General features: G+C 46.1%; 1 protein-coding gene across 1 annotated transcript in view; it reads left to right on the forward strand.

The window, feature by feature from the left end:
* The first annotated feature begins 946 nt into the window (after positions 1-946).
* The window catches only part of LOC138672689 (SAM domain-containing protein SAMSN-1-like), a 68,415-nt gene continuing 49,065 nt past the window's right edge, over positions 947-20,296 (forward strand). The window contains exon 1 of the mRNA XM_069760901.1: positions 947-1,039. Within this exon, the coding sequence (XP_069617002.1) occupies positions 983-1,039 (57 nt within the window). The 5' untranslated portion in view covers positions 947-982. The remainder of the gene's footprint in view (positions 1,040-20,296) is intronic.

Consider the following 20,296-nt stretch of genomic DNA (forward strand, 5'->3'; position numbering starts at 1 on the left):
GTAGCGCAGGACCCGTGATGACGTCGCGGTCACATGACCGTGACGTCATGGCAGGTCCTTGTCGCATACCATCCTTGCACCGGAACCTGCCACTTGCATGGAGCGGTTACCGGAGCGTGGCGAGGAGCGGGAAAGGGGGCGGAAGGTGAGTATATAATGATTTTTTATTTTTTTATTATTTTTAACATTAGATCCTTTTACTATTGACGCTGCATAGGCAGCATCAATAGTAAAAACTTGGTCACACAGGGTTAATAGCGGCGGTAACGGAGTGAGTTACCCGCGGCATAACGCGGTCCGTTACCGCCAGCATTAACCCTGTGTGAGCGGTGACCGGAGGAGATTATGCGGGCGCCGGGCGCTGACTGCGGGGAGTAAGGAGCGACCATTTTCTTCCGGACTGTGCCCATCGCTGATTGGACGTGGCTGTTTTGTGGCGACCAATCAGCGACTTGGATTTCCTTGACAGACAGAGGACGCGACCAATGAATATCCGTGACAGACAGAAAGACAGACAGACAGACAGAAGTGACCCTTAGAGAATTATATAGTAGATTTTTTGGGTTGCAGGATGCCCCTCAGCTCTTATGTAGCATTGTCTATTTTTTTTGCACCTAAATTTACCACATTTTTTCCACACTAATGTGGATGCCGCTCTCATGATAAACCCCCTCCCCATAGCACATTCTGGCAAATACTTTGGCAAATAGACCGCGGGCTTCCATACTCTGGGATGACATTAAACCGCCCTCGCCCATCAGAATTGTAGTTTGGGCAAGAATCTTGATAATTCCACTGAAATGTGATAACTTTCATGAACGACACATCAGGGTGACAGGAAGAGGAGACATTGCTAAACAGCAGCCTGTGCAGCGTGGCCACGGTGGTGTCACATCCTCTGACTTCAGGAAGCCGGAGGTAACGGACGGCGTCTCAATCTCACACTCGCTGCTGTCTGTCTGTGAAGCTGGTACCTTGCACAATGCTGAAAAGAAAACCCTCCAATGTCTCGGACAAGGAGAAAACGCAAAAACCGAAGGTAAAACCGTAGATGTATTCTGTGTCCATCATAGCAGTGCATTGTAGATGTAGCAGAGAGGAATTTGTCCCATATCTCTTTGGACCTGTCTGATGACAATTATGTAACAAGAAAAAAAAAAAACAAAACATAGTAACAAATGCTGTGCCAAGCGACATACTCAGCCCAGCCGGATTCGTTAGTATATTTTCACAATTACATACTTTTTGTTTTGTTCTTTTGTCTAGAATTAATCCTATTATCTCTGATTTTAGAAACATTTCAGTTCAATGCATTTTTCACAGTGCGTATAGTGAAAGAAGTATTCTGTATGTGAAGCATTTCATTTTTTTTTAAACATTTACTATAAAAATAAAAAAACATAATATTGTAAGACAAGTTGCACTTGATTGCAAAATAACCAGCGTTCTATCTGCAAAAAACTCAGCTCTGCTGTAACTAGAACTCTGCTCTGCTGCACCTAACGCTCAGCTCTGCTGCACCAGATGAGTCGCCCTGCCTGGGCCGTGGGGTACTCGTTACAGGGTCCGGTGTTTCACAGGGGAATGTCACAGTGGCGGTGACCCGTGGCCCTGGCACCCATGTAAAAGGGAAAGGTCTTTAAAGGGAATAAAGTTTGTGTTCGTGACGCCACCTGTGGTATTCGGTCAGTGGGGACCGACGCTGCTTTAAGGGGTCCTCTGGGGTGATGCTATGGCAGCTAAATGGTATAACTTCCCACAGGTGAAGTATATCCCCAGGGCTCCCGGTGTGTAGATGGAAGATGGTGAGAGGTGCAGTGAAGAATGAGGACACAGGTTTGCAGTCTCTTTACCTCATTTACCGAAGACTTCAGTAGCTACAGTCCAGAGCACCAGATCACAGGGCAGGCAGGGTCCGGCCGGCTTGGAGGCAAGTTAGATGTCCCCTTATCCAGGTGGAAATCAAAGCCTTCCTCTAGCACCGTGGTGTTGTAGTCCCTTACTGCCTATGGCTTCAAATAAGGTCCTCAGGTGTTCTCTTACTCTCTCTCTCTGTCCCCCATATAAGATAGGACATGACCCGTATGACTGGTGACTTGAGGCGGTTTATAGGGACTTTAGCACGCCCCAGCCTCTAGGGGTGTCACCGTACTTCCTGGGTACTAAGGCGGACAGGTAACGGTCTCTGACGTAAGTCGTGGAGGGCCTTACGATCCTCGGTGTTCCGGCTACTAGTTTCTGCGCCTCAGAAGGAGGCAGCCTGCTCGGGGATGGTCTCCCCCTGGTATCCTCTCCTGTGCTTTGCTCTCCTGCACGTTCACTGCAATGTATTCGGCTTTCAGAAGCAGTAATCATGCATGCAGAACAGTGGTCACGTATACACAAATGGAGCAGAGGTTAGATGTGTGCACTACTGCTCCATTCATATGGGGCACGAGACCCCGATTCTTAGGATTAGGCCGGAGTAACGCTACCGTTGAATACTGCCGAGTACTCTGAGAGAAAACATCACATAGCACTCGGCCCAGTGTTAATCTATGGGGCAGCTTACATCAGCGTTTATTTTCTCAGGCGCATTCGCAGCAGGCTGTGATTGGCACCGAGACTTGGCCGAAACTTGCCATTGCAAGCCTATGGGTGCGAGAAGCATGAAAGTGCTGTCCAATTTTTACGCACCAATGTCCTTTAAGGCTATGTGCCCATGATCAGGAATCGACTGCGCTTTGGACACAGCACATGTCCGCTGCGTCCAAAGTGCTGCTGCCTTTTGAACGCAGGTCAATCCGCATGTGTTCACTGAACCGTGTGGATTACCACGTCCAATACATTGTATTGTACGCAGCTCCGCAAGATAAATTGACATGCTGTGGTCTGGAAAGACGCGCCGCATGTCCATCTCTGCAGGTGACCCGTGAGTATCAGTGCACGCATAGTGGACATGGGATTTCTTGAAATCCCATCCACTATGCTGTGACATCTTGACGCTGCGGGTTGGACACTGTGGAAGTATGCAGCGTCTTATTTGCAGCGCTTACTGACCGTGTGCACCTACCCTGAAAAGCCGGCAATTCATGTACAGTAAAATCACAGAGTAACAGGTTAGAACAAAATAGATATATACACATAAATATATATATATACAGATACACATAAATATATATATATATATACAGATGATAGTGACGCACATATATATGTATATATTAGATAGATAGATAGATAGATAGATAGATAGATAGATAGATAGATAGATAGATAGATAGATAGGTAGATAGATAGATAGATAGATAGATAGGTAGATAGGTAGATAGATAATAGATAGATAATAGATAGATAGGTAGATAGATAGATAGATAGATAGATAGATAGATAGATAGATAGATAGATAGATAGGTAGGTAGATAGATAGATAGATAGGTAGGTAGGTAGGTAGGTAGGTAGATAGATAGATAGGTAGGTAGGTAGGTAGGTAGGTAGGTAGGTAGGTAGGTAGATAGGTAGGTAGGTAGGTAGGTAGGTAGGTAGATAGATAGATAGATAGATAGATAGATAGGTAGGTAGGTAGGTAGGTAGGTAGGTAGGTAGGTAGATAGATAGATAGGTAGGTAGGTAGATAGATAGATAGATAGATAGATAGATAGATAGATAGATAGATAGATAGATAGATAGATAGGTAGGTTTTTTCAAGATTCAAGATTCAAAGAAGCTTTATTGGCAGGACCAAATACACATCAGTTTTGCCAAAGCAAGTGTATAGAGGCAATAGGGATAGGGACTGTGGGGATGTTGGGTAGGAGCTGTAGGGGAGGTGGATGGGGCAGATCTAGGGTGGGGGCTATAATCCATGGCATAGGGGAGGTGGATGGGGCAGGTCCATTGTGGGGGCTATAGTCCATGGCATAGGGGAGGTGGATGGGGCAGATCCAGGGTGGGGGCTATAGTCCATGGCATAGGGGAGGTGGATGGGGCAGGTCCAGGTTGGGGGCTATAGTCCATGGCATCATAGTTCTCTTTCTCGCAGTCTATGACATTCGCTCACATACCGCGCTGCTATCTCCACTGCTCTCTCTTCTTCTCCCAGCAAGATATATGTTTTCTCTTCCTCCTTCATGGTGATGAAGTCTGGGAAGAGATGTGAGAGTCTCCTGAAGTGAGTGTCCCTCACTGCTGAGTATTTGGAGCAGTGTAGCAGGAAGTGGGTTTCGTCCTCTATGGCCTCCTGGTCGCAGTGTTGGCACAGTCTTTCCTCCCTGGGCTTGTAGCTCTGCCTGTGTCGGCCACATTCGATGGCCAGACTGTGGGCACTGAGTCTATATCGGCTCAGGATCTGGCGGTCTCTGGGGTCCGGGAGTTTCTCCAGATAGGGGGCCAGTCTGTAGTCTCTCTGTAGGCTCCGGTACATGGTCAGTTTCTGTGAGCTGTTGATATCATTCTTCCAGTCACTGACATACCTCTCCTGGCCTTCGTCTGCCATCTTCCTAATTCCGGCTTTTGTCAGGTTGTTGTGATTGGTGTTCTGCTCCGGTTGGGTTTGGCTGGGCTGTTCCGGGGGTTCTGGTTTTTCTGTTTCACCTTCATGTATCAGGGCTTTATGGTGATGGGAGCTTGGATTGCTCCTATGCAGGTGAGCCCGGAATGACAGCGCCCTCTTTAGAACTGTTAGGTGTAGAGGGAATCTGCCCAGCTCGGCCCGACAAGCACTGTTGGAGGTGCTCCGATGGACCTGGAGAAGGTGCTTGCAGAATTCCAGGTGGAATATTTCTGTTGGACTGGAATCCCACTTTGACCAGTCTGGGTAGGTGTGAGGACCCCAGACTTCGCTGCCATACAGGAGGATTGGGGCGATGATGGAGTCGAAGATTTTTAGCCAGACCCTCACTGGTGGCTTCAGATGGTAGAGTGTCCTTCGGATGGCATAGAAGGTTTTGCAGGCCTTGTCTTTCAGGGTCTCTATGGCTTGTTTGAAGCTCCCTGACCGGTGAATCTCTAGGCCCAGGTAGGTATATTTGTCCGTTCCTGTGAGGTCGCAGTTGTTGAGGATAAATGATGTGTGTTGGTCTGATCTTCTCTTTCTCCTCTGGAACACCATGGTGTTGGTTTTCTTTAGGTTGACCGGTAGGGCCCAGGTGGAGCTGAATTTCTCTAGGATTTTCAGGTTGTCCTGGAGGCCTTTCTCGGTTGGTGACAGCAGCAGCAGGTCATCTGCATACAGCAGGAATTTCACCTGGGCGTCGTGGAGGGTGAGACCTGGTGCTGAGGAGGATTCCAGGGCGGTAGCCAGCTCGTTGATGTAGATGTTGAAGAGCGTTGGGCTTAGGCTGCAGCCTTGTCTTACTCCGCAGCTCTGCTGGAAAAAAGCCGTTCTTTTGCCGCTCACACTCACGCTGCAGCTGTTCTCGGTGTAGGAGCTTTTGATGACATCGTAGGTCTTTCCTCCTATTCCACTCTCCAGCAGTTTCAGGAATAAGCCCGGGTGCCACACTGAATCAAAGGCCTTTTTAAAGTCCACAAAGCAGGCGTATATCTTCCCATTCTTTGTATTGTAGACGTGTCTCTGAATGAGGCTGTGCAGAGTATAGATGTGGTCAGTGGTGCGGTGGTTCGGCATGAACCCTGCTTGGCTCTTGCTGAGGACGTTGTGCTCGGTGAGGAAGGTGAGGATCCTCTTGTTCAGGATACTGTTGAACAGTTTTCCCAGGTTGCTGCTGACGCATATGCCTCTGTAGTTGGCTGGGTCATACCTGTCCCCACTCTTGTGGATGGGTGTGATGAGGCCTTGGTTCCAGGTATGAGGGAAGTAGCCGGCACTCAGTACAATATTGAAGAGTTTAACCATTGCAGCCTGTATTTCTGGTGGGCTGTACTTCAGCATTTCTGGTAGGACTCCATCCAGGCCACCGGCTTTTCTACATCTTATGGAGGAGAGTCTCTCGGTTACTTCCTGTAGTGTTATAGGTGTATCCACCGGGTTTTGGAAGTTTTTGATTTTTTCCTCCATTGCTTTTAGTTTCGCCATTATGTTTTCCTGTTCTTGGCTTAGTCCTTCCTTTGGAATGTCTTTATAGAGGTCTCTGAAGTATTGGAGCCAGAGGTTGCCATTTTGGATATGGTTGTTGTTTTTCTTGTCTTTGGTGCCCATGTGGTTCCATAGATCCCAGAAGGAGTTGTCTTGGAGGGCGTCTTGGAGTTGATTGAGCTTGGTAGAGATGTAACTCTGCTTCTTCCTCCTGAGGATGGTTTTGTACTGCTTTTGTATGGAGTCATAGGCTTCCCTCAGACCCAGGTGGTTGGGGTCTCTGTGTTTCTTGTTGGAGGCTGTTCTCAGGGTCTTCCGTACAGCTTTACATTCTCTGTCAAACCAGCCATTGACCTGTGTTTCTTTTGGTCTCTTGTAGTCGACTTTTTTAAGGTCGGACAGTCTGGCCATTGCGTAGAATATATTGTTGAGGTCCTTTGCTGCTTGGCTCACTCCCTCTGGGTTTGGCATGTACTCAAGGTTGTAGAAGTGGTGGAGCATCCGCTGTATTTCAGGTCCGCTGGAAGCTTCTTTATACTTTAGTGCCGACATTTTAGACCATTTATAGGATGGAGGCCGGGTGAAGAGGCCGCTCTGCTGTGGCTTCTGAGTGGATGGTTTCTCTGTAGATTTCATGTACAGAAGAAGTTGGCTGTGGTCTGACAGGTGCGTTTGTGGGGTGACTATGAAGGCGCTGACATCTGCCAGGTTCAGGTCTGTAATGGCGTAATCAACTACACTCCTCCCTACATGGGAGTTTAGTGTATACCTTCCTAAGGAGTCACCCTTGCTTCGTCCATTAAGGATATGAAGTCCTAAACTTTTACATACGTTCAGGAGCTTTCTGCCACTTTTGTTGACTGTACTGTCATAGCTGTTTCTCTCAGTGTGTACAGGGTCTTGGCCGTCATTCTCTGCTCCAAGTATGTAGATGTTTCCATCCGTGGTCAGGAAGTCTCTCTCTCTCCCTGTTCTTGCATTGAGGTCTCCAAAGATGAGAACTTTGCCCAGGGCCTGATAATGGGCGGCTTCTCTTTGTAAGATCTTGAAGCAGTCTGGATTGAAGTAGGGGGACTCTGGCGGTGGTATATAGGTGGCACAGAGGTGGACATCAGACTGGCAGGTGAGGATGGAGCTGCTGATTCTGATCCATATGTGGCTGTCTCCTTTCTTCACCGGTTTGATGTACTGGTGGAGCTCCTCTTTATACCAGATCACTACTCCTCCTGAGCCCCGGCCCTGTTTGATGTTTTTATTTTTCTGGGCATGGACCAAGAATTCCTTGTATCCAATAGGCACCAGGGATTCGTTTTCGGCTCTGGTCCATGTTTCCAGGAGGATCTGAATGTCTATATTTTTCATACTTTGTATAAAATCAGGGTCCTTTGTTTTAGATCCAAAGGTTGAGGTGTTGAGACCCTGGATATTCCAGCTGCTGATTGTAAGTGAAGACATTCTTCTGTGTGGTTTGTGTGTATATACCTTGTAATGAGTATGGCTGTGTGGGACAAACTGGATTTCTGACCGTTTTATAGCGGTGCTTGGTTCCATCCAGTCACATTATTATTCTGCGCAGTTCATTGAGTAGGTTTATTATCTCATCCCTATCTCTGCTCTGCATGTATCTGTGTGGGCTTGGTGGTCTCCTCGGTGGAGGTCTCCACCTCCGATGGTCTGACACTGGGTGAAGAGCTTTGTTTCCAGCTTCAGGAGGTAGCCTTGGGGTTTTCTGCTTTATCGTTCTCGGGGGTCTTTCAGTGTGATTATGGCCACTGTTGAATCCAGGCCCGGGGTCTCTGTTTAGCACGATGTCCTTCAGCTCTTTGGCCAGGAGGCTGACCCCTTGTTTGTTGAGGTGTTTATCATCGTGCAGGTGACTGTTGTTTATGGAGAGGTGTTGTGCCAGGGTCACGTTTGGCACAGTCTTGATCTTTTCAGTCAGTTCTGCATTGATGGCTTGGGTGGTTTGCCTGGGTATGTCCTTTCTTGGAAGCAGCGATGACAGAATGATTTTACTGTCCGGGAATTTTAGGTTTGCCATCTTTGCCAGGTTGATCAGTTGTTCTGCGATCTGCTGGTCTGGCCGATTGTTTGTACCCGTGTGTATAATAATGTGCTTTGGGTTGGTAAACCGTGGTCTACTGATGACCTCTGTCACCTGTTCAATACTTGCACAGCGGATTGTACGGACCTGTTTTCCTGGGAATAGCCGCTGTGTATTTAGGTACTTCCCATTTGAGTCCATTATTAGGACAATATCGGGACTTTGCGATGTCTTGGGTGGGCTACGGTGCTGCTGATGGGGGTCTGTGATGCTGGCTTTGCTGGTGGCTGGTTCTCTTCTCTCATCCATCTCTGTGGTTTCAGGATTTGAGTCCATTATTAGGACAGTATCAGGACTTTGCGATGTCTTGGGTGGGCTAAGGTGCTGCTGATGGGGGTCTGTGGTGCTGGCTTTGCTGGTGGCTGGTTCTGTTCTCTCTTCCATCTCTCTGGTTTCAGGATTTGAGTCCATTATTAGGACAGTATCAGGACTTTGTGATGTCTTGGGTGGGCTACGGTGCTGCTGATGGGGTTCAGTGCTGGCCATATTGTCTGCCCTCTGGCTTGTTTTCGTTGCCCCCTGCTGGTTCAGATGACCAGGGCTATGGGCTTTTAATTCTCTAATCTCCTTTCGGAGTTGATCATTGTCCTTTTTCAGCTCCCCCATTTCCTGTAGTGCTGCCTTGGTAGGTAGGTAGGTAGGTAGGTAGATAGGTAGATAGATAGATAGATAGATAGATAGATAGATAGATAGATAGATAGATAGGTAGGTAGGTAGATAGATAGATAGATAGATAGATAGATAGATAGATAGATAGACAGAAGAAAAGCTGGAAATTGAACAGCAGTGTAGTGTAAAATCACAGCAGGAGCAAACAGGATAGAAGAGATGGATTACATTCAGTAAATACACATAAAATAAGCAGATATAGATGTCAGTGACAAAGATAATTAGTACAGTGTGTGTGCAGCTTACTGTACATGTATTTCATTAATAAAAGATTATTTTTCTGAAAAAAATGTTGTGACCTTCCGCTTAATTGTGCTAACCAGCAGAGGGAAAGCTGACGCAATGTTTATAGCCTGGGAAGGGGCAATACCCATGGAGCTTCCCAAGCTACTAATATCACCTCACAACTGTATACTAAGCCTTTACTGGCTATTAAAATGGGGGACCCTAAAAATGATGTAGGGAGACTCCGACCCATTTTTCATACATTTAGTGTGACTCCTGCCTTAGGCCTCTTTCACACGTCCAGATAATTCCGGTACTGGAGAAACTGGAGTTATCCTTGTCCGTGTGTCCGTGTGCTCACGTGGCACATTAGTGTGGCCGTGTGCCGCCCGTGTGCCGACTGTGCAGGAGACAGCGCTACAGTTAAGCGCTGTCCCCTGCTTTTGGTGCTGAAGCCGGCATTCATTCCTTCTCCCCAGCAGCGTTCGCTGGAGAGAAGGAATGAAAAATCAAGGTTTTTTATTTTTGTGTTAAAAATAAAGTTTGTGGGTCCCCTCCCGCCTCCCATCCCCTGTGCGCCCGCCCGCTTGCCGAGAAATACTCACCCAGCTCCTGCGATGTATGCTCTCAGCGCCGGCATCAGGTCCTGTGTTAGCGGTCACATGGTACCGCTCATTACAGTGATGAATATGCACAAAACATCAGATGGCACTCGGACCACTGGTAGTCTATGGGGCAGTGCACTTCGGATCTTTTGTTTGGACAGATATGGTCTGAGAAAAAAAACTGTCTGAGTTTGATTCAATATTTGGATCACACTGGGCCATGCTAGTCATTCTATGCATGGAAAACATTGGACTGCACTCGGATGACATCTGAGTGCAGTCCAATTTCCGCAGACTGACAGAAGGGAGAAGATGGAGACATTTATTTCTCCATCATCTTGTCATCTGAGAGAATTGTGATCGGCGTGTCATTTGCATAATCATCCTGGACAGATTACACGGCCGTTTTCCCTTGCCCTTATATAATTTATAGCAGTTCTAACGTACAGTATGCATCTGTGCTCCATACCCAGCAATAAATAAAAAACAAACTATACAAGCAAACAACCTAATAACCTCAATCTGCAAGGGCAGCAAAGTGCGGTTTTGGAAAAAGACATCCTGTATTTGCAACTTATTGCAGATTACATATTTCCTAGTGCCACTGCATAAATCTGTCACTATTTTATCTTCTAAAAAGGTATCTTCCAAAAATGTAAAAAAAATAAATAAATAAATAAATAAAAATACTTGAAGCATCAGGATCACAAAGTCTATAAGCTTCCAGATATTAACTGCTACTGTTGAACTCAGAAAACATAAAGCATGCAAAAAAAAAGAACTTCCTGTCAGTTTTATTATGTCTCCAAAGGTTCCCCTTGAAAGACAAGAGTGACCTTGATATGCTGAGTTGGCACATGCCAGTGAATTAATGGCAGGACGTAGCTGGAGGGAGGCTGGCAGAAACAAAACAGCGCCAAGGGCTGTGTTCTGCTCTGATCATTAACTAGATGAATCAAAGTGATACATCAAATGCACTAATCTGGCGGTGGCCTTTTTACTTTGTTCAAGACCTCTGATATGGAGAACTCTCAGAACAGAGCGGGCTGCAGAATAAGGGGGTGCGGAGATCCTAATCCCAGAACATGCCGCCTGCTTTTTTATTTTTTATGCTCAGTGTCTTGAGATGTTTGCCAAGCATGATAGCTTGCTGACACATCATAAGCCACTTCTGTCTTTTTAGAGACAAGCAGGAATCGGGATGGAAGAGACAGTGGTAAAGATAATGAGTGCAGATTAGCCCCTTCTGCATCAGTCTGTGCCATCTATAAGCATTACTGGCACGCGGACACGTCGCCCCTCCAGGTCTGGGCAATCTGGCATCTTTACAAATAAAAGAAAAACTGTTTGTCTTAGGTTGTGCCTAGAAAAAAAATATTTAGAAGACTATTTCATTAATTAAAGGGAATCTGTCACTAGGTTTTTGCTACCTCATCTGAGAGCAGAATAATGTAGGGAGAGAGACGCTGATTCCAGCGATATGTCGCTTAGTTTACTGGGTGCAGCTGTTGTGATGCAATCAGAGTTTTTAGATGTTGCACGTAGCAGAGCTCAGAAAGCTAATCCCACCCACACCACTGCTCTCTGTTTACATTGTCTATTGACAGTGAGCTGCTAATCAGTGCTGGGGGCGTGGTCGGACCGGGAGGCATGAGGGCAGCTAGTCCAGCAGTGATAAGCTCCTGCTGATGAAATACTCATTGTATTGAAACAACAGCATGCAGCTTTTTAAGTGACATATAGCTGAAATCAGTGTCTCAGCCCCTATTTTATGCTGCTCTCAGATTACCTGCTAACAGATTCCTTTTTAATAAATTACACAATGTATGATCGGCAGCACAGAACTGCACAGTGAAGTAAGGGCCAACCACGTTTGCCCAGAGTGCAGTGCCCTGAGTGGTTGTCACTCCCTTTCTAATATAGGGAACATATAACATCGTACACGCAGTCATATATCCAAGCAGCTTGTTATATTGCAGGGGGAGCAGAGAATATTGATATATAGGTTTGGAGGAAAAGAAATGTGAAATAACCAATAGTTTGTGCATTTTAACCCCTCTTTCTGCTTAGGAGTCCAGTGGGAGGTTCTATCACTGCCTTCCCCTTTGAAGAATTCCATCACTAAGTAGAAGCACCCACAGAACTCCTAAGCATAGAAAGAGTCAAGGTTTAAAGGATTTGCACATCTTCGCACATATTTTTTTTCCTTGTTCATTGGTTTCTTGGATGCAAAGTTAAGCAACTTTCTAAAAAGTCTTCATTAAAACATTAATGTTGTGCTGCTGTGGCGTGTTAATAAGTCTTTTATGTAGTTGAGTGCTTTGTAGGAATGCTACAAATCCATCGGTGTTCCTGCTTGTGGCTCAGATGGTTTTTCTGCTCCACATTCCCTTCTCTCAGTGATAGACATAGCAGTAGGAAACGTGAGGGGTTGAACATAGAGGCAGGAAAGTAACGATCATGGTCACGACTGCAACCAGGCATGTTCGGGTGAGGGGTCCGCCGACACCAGTGCAAACTTCAACTGGATGTGCATCCTCGGACGCACATTCAGCTGAAATGTATTGTGGCACAGTGGACCCGCCATGCTGCCGGTCAATCAGAGGCCAGCAGTTGACCCCGGCGTGTACATGACTGGGGATGCGTGGCAGTGGCGTCATGCAGAAGTCAGCTGCTGGCTTCACGAGAGCACGACGCACGGAGGAATGTAGGGAAGGTGAGCAGAAGGGAAGGTGAGCAGAAGGGAAGGTGAGCAGAAGGGAAGGTGAGCAGAAGGGAACGTGAGCAGAAGGGAAGGTGAGCAGAATTGTTTATTTTTTTTCTATGCGTTAAAGAACAGTGGTAAAAACGGGGGATATATATGTCAGGATGGGACCAAGATGGGGAGCATACTTTTGCAGGTAAATGTAGTATCACCCCTGGTCAAAGTTACTGTTATTGTGAACAGTTAAGCAAGTTGAATATAAAATGATCTCTAAAAGGCCAAAAGTTAAATATGACACATTTCCATTATATTTTAGGCAAGAAATATACATATTTTCATCTTTTGCATTTTAAAAATTACAAAAGGAAAATCAGCCAATGCAAAAGTTTGTCCACTCGGCATGGTTAGTATCTAGTAGCACAGCATTTTGCAAATATCACAGCTTGTAAATGCTTTTTGTAGCCAGCCAAGAGCCTTTCAATTCTTGTTTGATGGATTTTCATCCATTCTTTCTTGGAAAATTCTTCCAGTTCTATGAGATTCCTTGGTCGTCTTACATGCACTGATATTTTTAGGTCTAGGCACAGATTTTCTTTGATGTTCAGATCAGGGGACTGTGAGGGCCAGTGTAAATCCTCCAGCTTGCGCCTTTTGAAGTATCTATTGTAGATTTTGGCGTGTGTTTAGGATCATTACCCATTTGTAGAAGCCATCCTCTTTTCAATTTCAGCCTTTTTACAGATAGTGTTATGTTTGCATCAAGAATTTGTTGAAATTTAATTTGATCCATTCTTCCTTCTGTGAAATGTTCTCCATGTCATTGACTGCAACACAACCGCAAAGCATGAATGATCCACCCCCAATGCTTAATGGTTGACGAGATGTTCTTTTCCTGAAATTCTGTGCCCTTTCTTCTCCAAACATTCCTTTGTTCATTGTGGCCAAAGAGTTTTAACCTCATCAGTCCACTGGACTTGTTTCCAAAATGCATCAGGCTTGTTTTGATGTTCTTTTGCAATACTTCTGACGCTGAATTTTATGGTGAGGTCGCAGGAGAGGTTTTATTCTGATGACTTTTCCATGAAGTCCAAATTTGTGTAGGTGTCTCTAAACAGTAGAGCAATGTACCACAACGCCATAGTCTGCTAAATCTTTCTGAAGGTCTTTTGTCATCAAGTGGGGGTTCTGATGTGCCTCTTTAGCAGTCCTACAAGCAGCTCTCACTGAAATTTAGCTTGGTCTGCCAAACCTTATCTTGACCTCTACTGATGCTGTTAACTGCCATTTCTTAATTACGGTACATGTCAAACTGAGGAAAGTGCACCTTGACAACACTTTGCAATCTTCTTATAGCCGTGTCCTACTTTGTGGACCGCCACCATTTTCATGGCTGCTGTTTTTTGGCACAAGGTTAGACAAGGCTGGGTTTTATAAAGCTAGGAAATTTGCACCACTTGGCCTTTCCTAACGATGATGGTGAACAAGCAATAACTCTAACAGACATGAAACCTTGGTCAAAGTTATCTGAGCACACAAATCTCCAAGTGTTCCCAAATTTTTGCATTGACCCATTTTCCTTTTTGTAATTTTAAAATGTAAAGAATGACCATAAAAAACAAAGGAATGTGTCATCTTTAACTGTAGCCCTTTTAGAGATCATTTCATCTTCAACTTGCTTAATTGTTCACAATAACAGTAATTTTGACCAGGGGTGCCCAAACTTTTACATGCCACTGTATATACCAGGATGGAGAATATATATACCAGAATGAGCCCAGGATGGGGGACATACAGTTAGGTCCATATATATTTGGACTGAGACAACATTTTTCTAATTTTGGTTATAGACATTACCACAATGAATTTTAAACAAAGCAATTTAGATTCAGTTGATGTTCAGACTTTCAGCTTTCATTTGAGGGTATCCACATTAAAATTGGATGAAGGGTTTAGGAGTTTCAGCTCCTTAGCATGCGCCATCCTGTTTTTAAAGGGACCAAAAGTAATTGGACAATTGACTCCAAGGCTATTTCATGGACAGGTGTGGGCAATCCCTTCATTATGTCATTCTCAATTAAGCAGATAAAAGGCCTGGAGTTGATTTGAGGTGTGGTGCTTGCATTTGGAAGGTTTTGCTGTGAAGTAAACATGCGGTCAAAGGAGCTCTCCATGCAGGTGAAACAAGCCATCCTTAAGCTGCAAAAACAGAAAAAAACTTATTCGAGAAATTGCTACAATATTAGGAGTGGCAAAATCTACAGTTTGGTACATCCTGAGAAAGAAAGCACTGGTGAACTCATAAATGCAAAAAGACCTGGGCGCCCACGGAAGACAACAGTGGTGGATGATCGCAGAATAATCTCCATGGTGAAGAGAAACCCCTTCACAACAGCCAACCAAGTGAACAACACTCTCCAGGAGGTCGGCGTATCAATATCCAAATCTACCATAAAGAGAAGACTGCATGAAAGTAAATACAGAGGGTTCACTGCACGGTGCAAGCCACTCATAAGCATCAAGAATAAAAAGGCTAGACTGGACTTTGCTAAAAAACATCTAAAAAAGCCATCACAGTTCGGGAAGAACATTCTTTGGACAGATGAAACCAAGATCAACCTCTACCAGAATGATGGAAAGAGAAAAGTATGGCGAAGGCGTGGTACAGCTCATGATCCAAAGCATACCACATCATCTGTAAAACACGGCGGAGGCAGTGTGATGGCTTGGGCATGCATGGCTGCCAGTGGCACTGGGTCACTAGTGTTTATTGATGATGTGACACAGGACAGAAGTAGCCGAATGAATTCTGAGGTATTCAGAGACATCCTGTGTGCTCAGATCCAGCCAAATGCAGCAAAACTGATTGGTCGTCGTTTCATACTACAGATGGACAATGGCCCAAAACATAAAGCCAAAGCAACCCAGGAGTTTATTAAAGCAAAGAAGTGGAATATTCTTGAATGGCCAAGTCAGTCACCTGATCTCAACCCAATTGAGCATGCATTTCACTTGTTAAAGACTAAACTTCAGACAGAAAGGCACACAAACAAACAGCAACTGAAAACCACCGCAGTGAAGGCCTGGCAGAGCATCAAAAAGGAGGAAACACAGCGTCTGGTGATGTCCATGAGTTCAAGACTTCAGGCAGTCATTGCCAACAAAGGGTTTTCAACCAAGTACTAAAAATGAACATTTTATTTAAAATTATTGAATCTGTCCAATTACTTTTGGTCCCTTTAAAAACAGGGTGGCACATGTTAAGGAGCTGAAACGCCTAAACCCTTCATCCAATTTTAATGTGGATACCCTCAAATGAAAGCTGAAAGTCTGAATTTCAACTGCATCTGAATTGTTTTGTTTAAAATTCATTGTGGTAATGTCTATAACCAAAATTAGAAAAATGTTGTCTCTGTCCAAATATATATGGACCTAACTGTATATACTAGGATGGGAAACTTATACACCAGAATGGGTCCAGGATAAGAGACATATATACCAGGATACGGGATATATATTTCTGGGTGGGTCCAGGATGGGGGTTATATATACTAGGATGGGGGGAACAGATATATATCAGGATGGACTCAGTATATGGAACATATATATACCAGAATAGGCCCAGGTTGAGGGACATACATACCAGTATGGAGGTCATATACACTGCCCAAAAAAATAAAGGGAACACTTAAACAACAGAATATAACTCTAAGTAAATCAAACTTCTGTGAAATCAAACTGTCCACTTATGAAGCAACACTGTTTGTCAATCAATTTCACATGCTGTTGTGCAAATGGAATAGACAACAGATGGAAATTATTGGCAATTATCAAGACATACTCATTAAAGTAGTGGTTCTGCAGGTGGGGACCACAGGCCACATCTCAGCACCAATGCTTTCTGGCTGATGTTTTGGTCACTTTTGAATGTTGGTTGTGCTTTCACACTCGTCGTAGCATGAGACGGACTCTACAACCCACACAAGTGGCTCAGGTAGTGCAGCTCCTCCAGGATGGCACATCAATGCGAGCTGTGGCAAGAAGGTTTGCTGTGTCTGTCAGTGTAGTGTCCAGAGGCTGGAGGTGCTACCAGGAGACAGGCCAGTACACCAGGAGATGTGGAGGGGCTGTAGGAGGGCAACAACCAAGCAGCAGGCCGCTAACTCCGCCTTTGTGCAAGAAGGAACAGGAGGAGCACTGCCAGAGCCCTGCAAAATGACCTCCAGCAGGCCACAAATGTCATGTGTCTGCACAAACTGTTAGAAACCATCCCCATGAGGATGGTCTGAGTGCCCGACATCCACAGATGGGGGTTGTGCTCACAGCCCAACACCGTGCAGGATGCTTGGCATTTGCCACAGAACACCAAGATTGGCAAATTCGCCACTGGCACAGATGAAAGCAGGTTCACACTGAGCACATGTGACAGACGTGACAGAGTCTGGAGATGCCGTGGAGAGCGATCTGCTGCCTGCAACATCCTTCAGCATGACTGGTTTGGCAGTGGGTCAGTAATGGTGTGGGGCGGCATTTCTTTGGAGGGCCGCACAGCCCTCCATGTGCTCACCAGAGGTAGCCTGACTGCCATTAGGTACCGAGATGAGATCCTCAGACCCCTTGTGAAACCAAATGCTGGTGCGGTTGGCCCTGGGTTCCTCCTAATGCAGGACAATGCCAGACCTCATGTGGCTGGAGTGTGTCAGCAGTTCCTGCAAGATGAAGGTATTGAAGGTATGGACTGGCCCGCCCATTCCCCAGACCAGAATCCGATTGACCACATCTGGGACATCATGTCTCGCACCATCCTCAAACATCACGTTGCACCACAGACTGTCCAGGAGTTGGCGGATGCTTTAGTCCAGGTCTGGGAAGAGATCCCTCAGGAGACCATCCGCCGCCTCATCAGGAGCATGCCCAGGCGTTGTAGGGAGGTCATACAGGCATGTGGAGGCCACACACACAACTGAGCATCATTTCCTTGTCATTTCCTTGTTCTGAACACATTCCACTATGCAATGAATAAAAATTTGCAACTGGAATATTTCATTCAGCAATATTTAGGATGTGGTATTTTGGTGTTCACTTTATTTTTTTGAGTAGTGTATACCAGGAGGGGAACACACATACCAGGATGGAGGACATATATGTATTCATGGGCCAGGATTGATGGACATTATTACATAATGGGGGATGGGTGGAAACTCGCATGGCCTTATAGAATTTAGAATGCTACAATGGCCCATACATGCAGGGGAGGGGCCAACATGCAGGGGAGGGGCCAACATGCAGGGGAGGGGCAGGCTAGGTCAAAATTTTGCAACGGGGCCCATTGGACTCAGGTGATAGAAAAGGAGGAAAGCACACGATGAGCAAATTACAATAGAAGCAGACTAAAAGCTTTCATAAAATATAACAAGCTACCGAAAGTTTCAGCATCCTTTATATGCACAGATATCATGTCCATCCTATATTGCCGGGAGACAAGAAAAACATCTGAAGTTTCGATAAGGCTGCAAACTATTTATCATGGGATCTGAAATGAAAGGAGGAATGAACCAAACAGACTGAAACTTTGCAATTTTGATTTAATTTAGCAAAAGGTAATCATGACATTGGTATTGTTCGATAGCTCCGTCGGATCCTCCCATCTTCAGGCCCCCTCCCAAGTACCCAAATAAACCCCAATAAAGACAGGATTCAAAACTTGGATAATAATTGGCCACAGTGGCCCTTTATTATAAACATACAAAACATTAACGGTAAAGTAACGTGGGGAGGTCCTTGAAGCTCCAAACTGGTGGTAAAACATAATATATAGAGTGGACAGGAAAACCAGACCATAATTTACTCCCAGCCGCAACCATCTGGCTCGGGAGCACCAAAATACCCCGAAGGGCTACCATTGTCCACCTAACACCTGGGAATCCGGCCCACCGTTGCCAAGATCCCCCCCAAACCACCAGACCCGAAACCAACTTTACACCAACTGAAGAATCCGTATCCCGACAGATCCCCCAGGCCAATTTAGTACCAACTCCAAGGACCCCTCCCATTGCTACCAGCCACCATGACCCGGAGCAACTTAGCCCCAAAAACGTTTCAAAGAGAAAACGGAAGAAAAAACAGGGCGGGCGGGCGGGAACTCACTATTGGCCTCCAGAGCGGGAACTGGCCAACCCCACCCCCTACCTAGCCCTATAAACCCCCCCTAATGCATACTATCCCCCTCCCCTAAATATGTTCCCACCCCTTCTATCCTCCCTCTCCAAAACCCCTGTCATGACGGCCTGCACGTACGCCGTCTGGGGGGAGGGGACGGCTCGCTCCGGCCTGCTCTTGACATTGGTATTGTTCGATAGCTCCGTCGGATCCTCCCATCTTCAGGCCCCCTCCCAAGTACCCAAATAAACCCCAATAAAGACAGGATTCAAAACTTGGATAATAATTGGCCACAGTGGCCCTTTATTATAAACATACAAAACATTAACGGTAAAGTAACGTGGGGAGGTCCTTGAAGCTCCAAACTGGTGGTAAAACATAATATATAGAGTGGACAGGAAAACCAGACCATAATTTACTCCCAGCCGCAACCATCTGGCTCGGGAGCACCAAAATACCCCGAAGGGCTACCATTGTCCACCTAACACCTGGGAATTCGGCCCACCGTTGCCAAGATCCCCCCCAAACCACCAGACCCGAAACCAACTTTACACCAACTGAAGAATCCGTATCCCGACGGATCCCCCAGGCCAATTTAGTACCAACTCCAAGGACCCCTCCCACCGCCACAACGAGAGGTACTTGAACACCTCAAGTACCCGAGGCCCCCCCAAACTTGACCGCTATGGCCCTTTCAATACTGCTCTGCAAACCGAGAGCCCACAAATCGATGCCCACCGCATTCAGATGAACACCATCTCCCAGGAGAAATTCCTCTCCCCCTTTTTCCAATTCAAAATGACGAATGAACAGACCCCCGTTTCTAACGACAAAACTAGATATAGCCCGATTAACCTTAATTCTGGCTTTATCAATCCTTTCCACAGATCTGGCGTGTCGCCAGTACCTCCTCGGGACGATATCAGACCACACAACTAACAAATCCCGGAAGGACACCCACAGTCTCAGCAGATCGTGTTTTATATCCCGGATCAATTCCCGGCAAGGGCGAACCCCCAAATCGTTGCCCCCCACGTGAAGAACTAAAATGTCAGGAGTTCTGTCCAACCCAATACCCTTATGCACTTCCTGCATAACGCCACTCCAACACAAACCCCTGAAACCCATCCACCTGATCACGGCCACGTCCCTTGAAAACCCGAGCTGACGTCCGTCCCGCCGAACATCCTCTCGCCTTGCGCCCCAATAGACGAATGAGTGGCCGACGATCCAAACCAACATGGGGGTTCGACCTAAAAAATACAAACAACTTAAAATCCAAAACAATGACACGACAAAATACAGGTGTACGATCAAAACAAACACAAGGCCTTCATGGTCTAACATAGCTCTTGTAACGCCCAGACTCCCATTTCCCTATCCTCTGAACCACTTCAGGGGCCAAACCCCCCAGAGCGGCTTCAGTCGCGGCCCCAATACGAAATGAGTGCGACGCAAAACGAGAAGCGTCCAACCCCAACTCCGACAAAGCTTTCCGAAAAACGGCAATAAATTGAAATTTGGATAAAAAGGAACCATCCTCGTGGCACAACAAAGGACCATCCAAAACCGGCCGCAGGCTAGCAAACGCCTGAAAACAACGAACAGGGCACATGAGCGAACCATTGACCGAGCCCAACTCCACCCGTTTTCCTTTTCCCGCCTGGTCAGTCTTAGACCGGCGTATCCAGAAATGTAAACGACTCCCAATAAGCACCACATCCTTGGCCCAGAGCCCCCCTCGCCTAAACGTAGTGGGAGACACCAACTCCCCAACCCTCAAGGCCCCAAAAAACGCCAGGGAAAAGGCCAAACAA

Source organism: Ranitomeya imitator, chromosome 3, assembly GCF_032444005.1.
Source record: "Ranitomeya imitator isolate aRanImi1 chromosome 3, aRanImi1.pri, whole genome shotgun sequence".
NCBI classification, from domain to species: domain Eukaryota; kingdom Metazoa; phylum Chordata; class Amphibia; order Anura; family Dendrobatidae; genus Ranitomeya; species Ranitomeya imitator.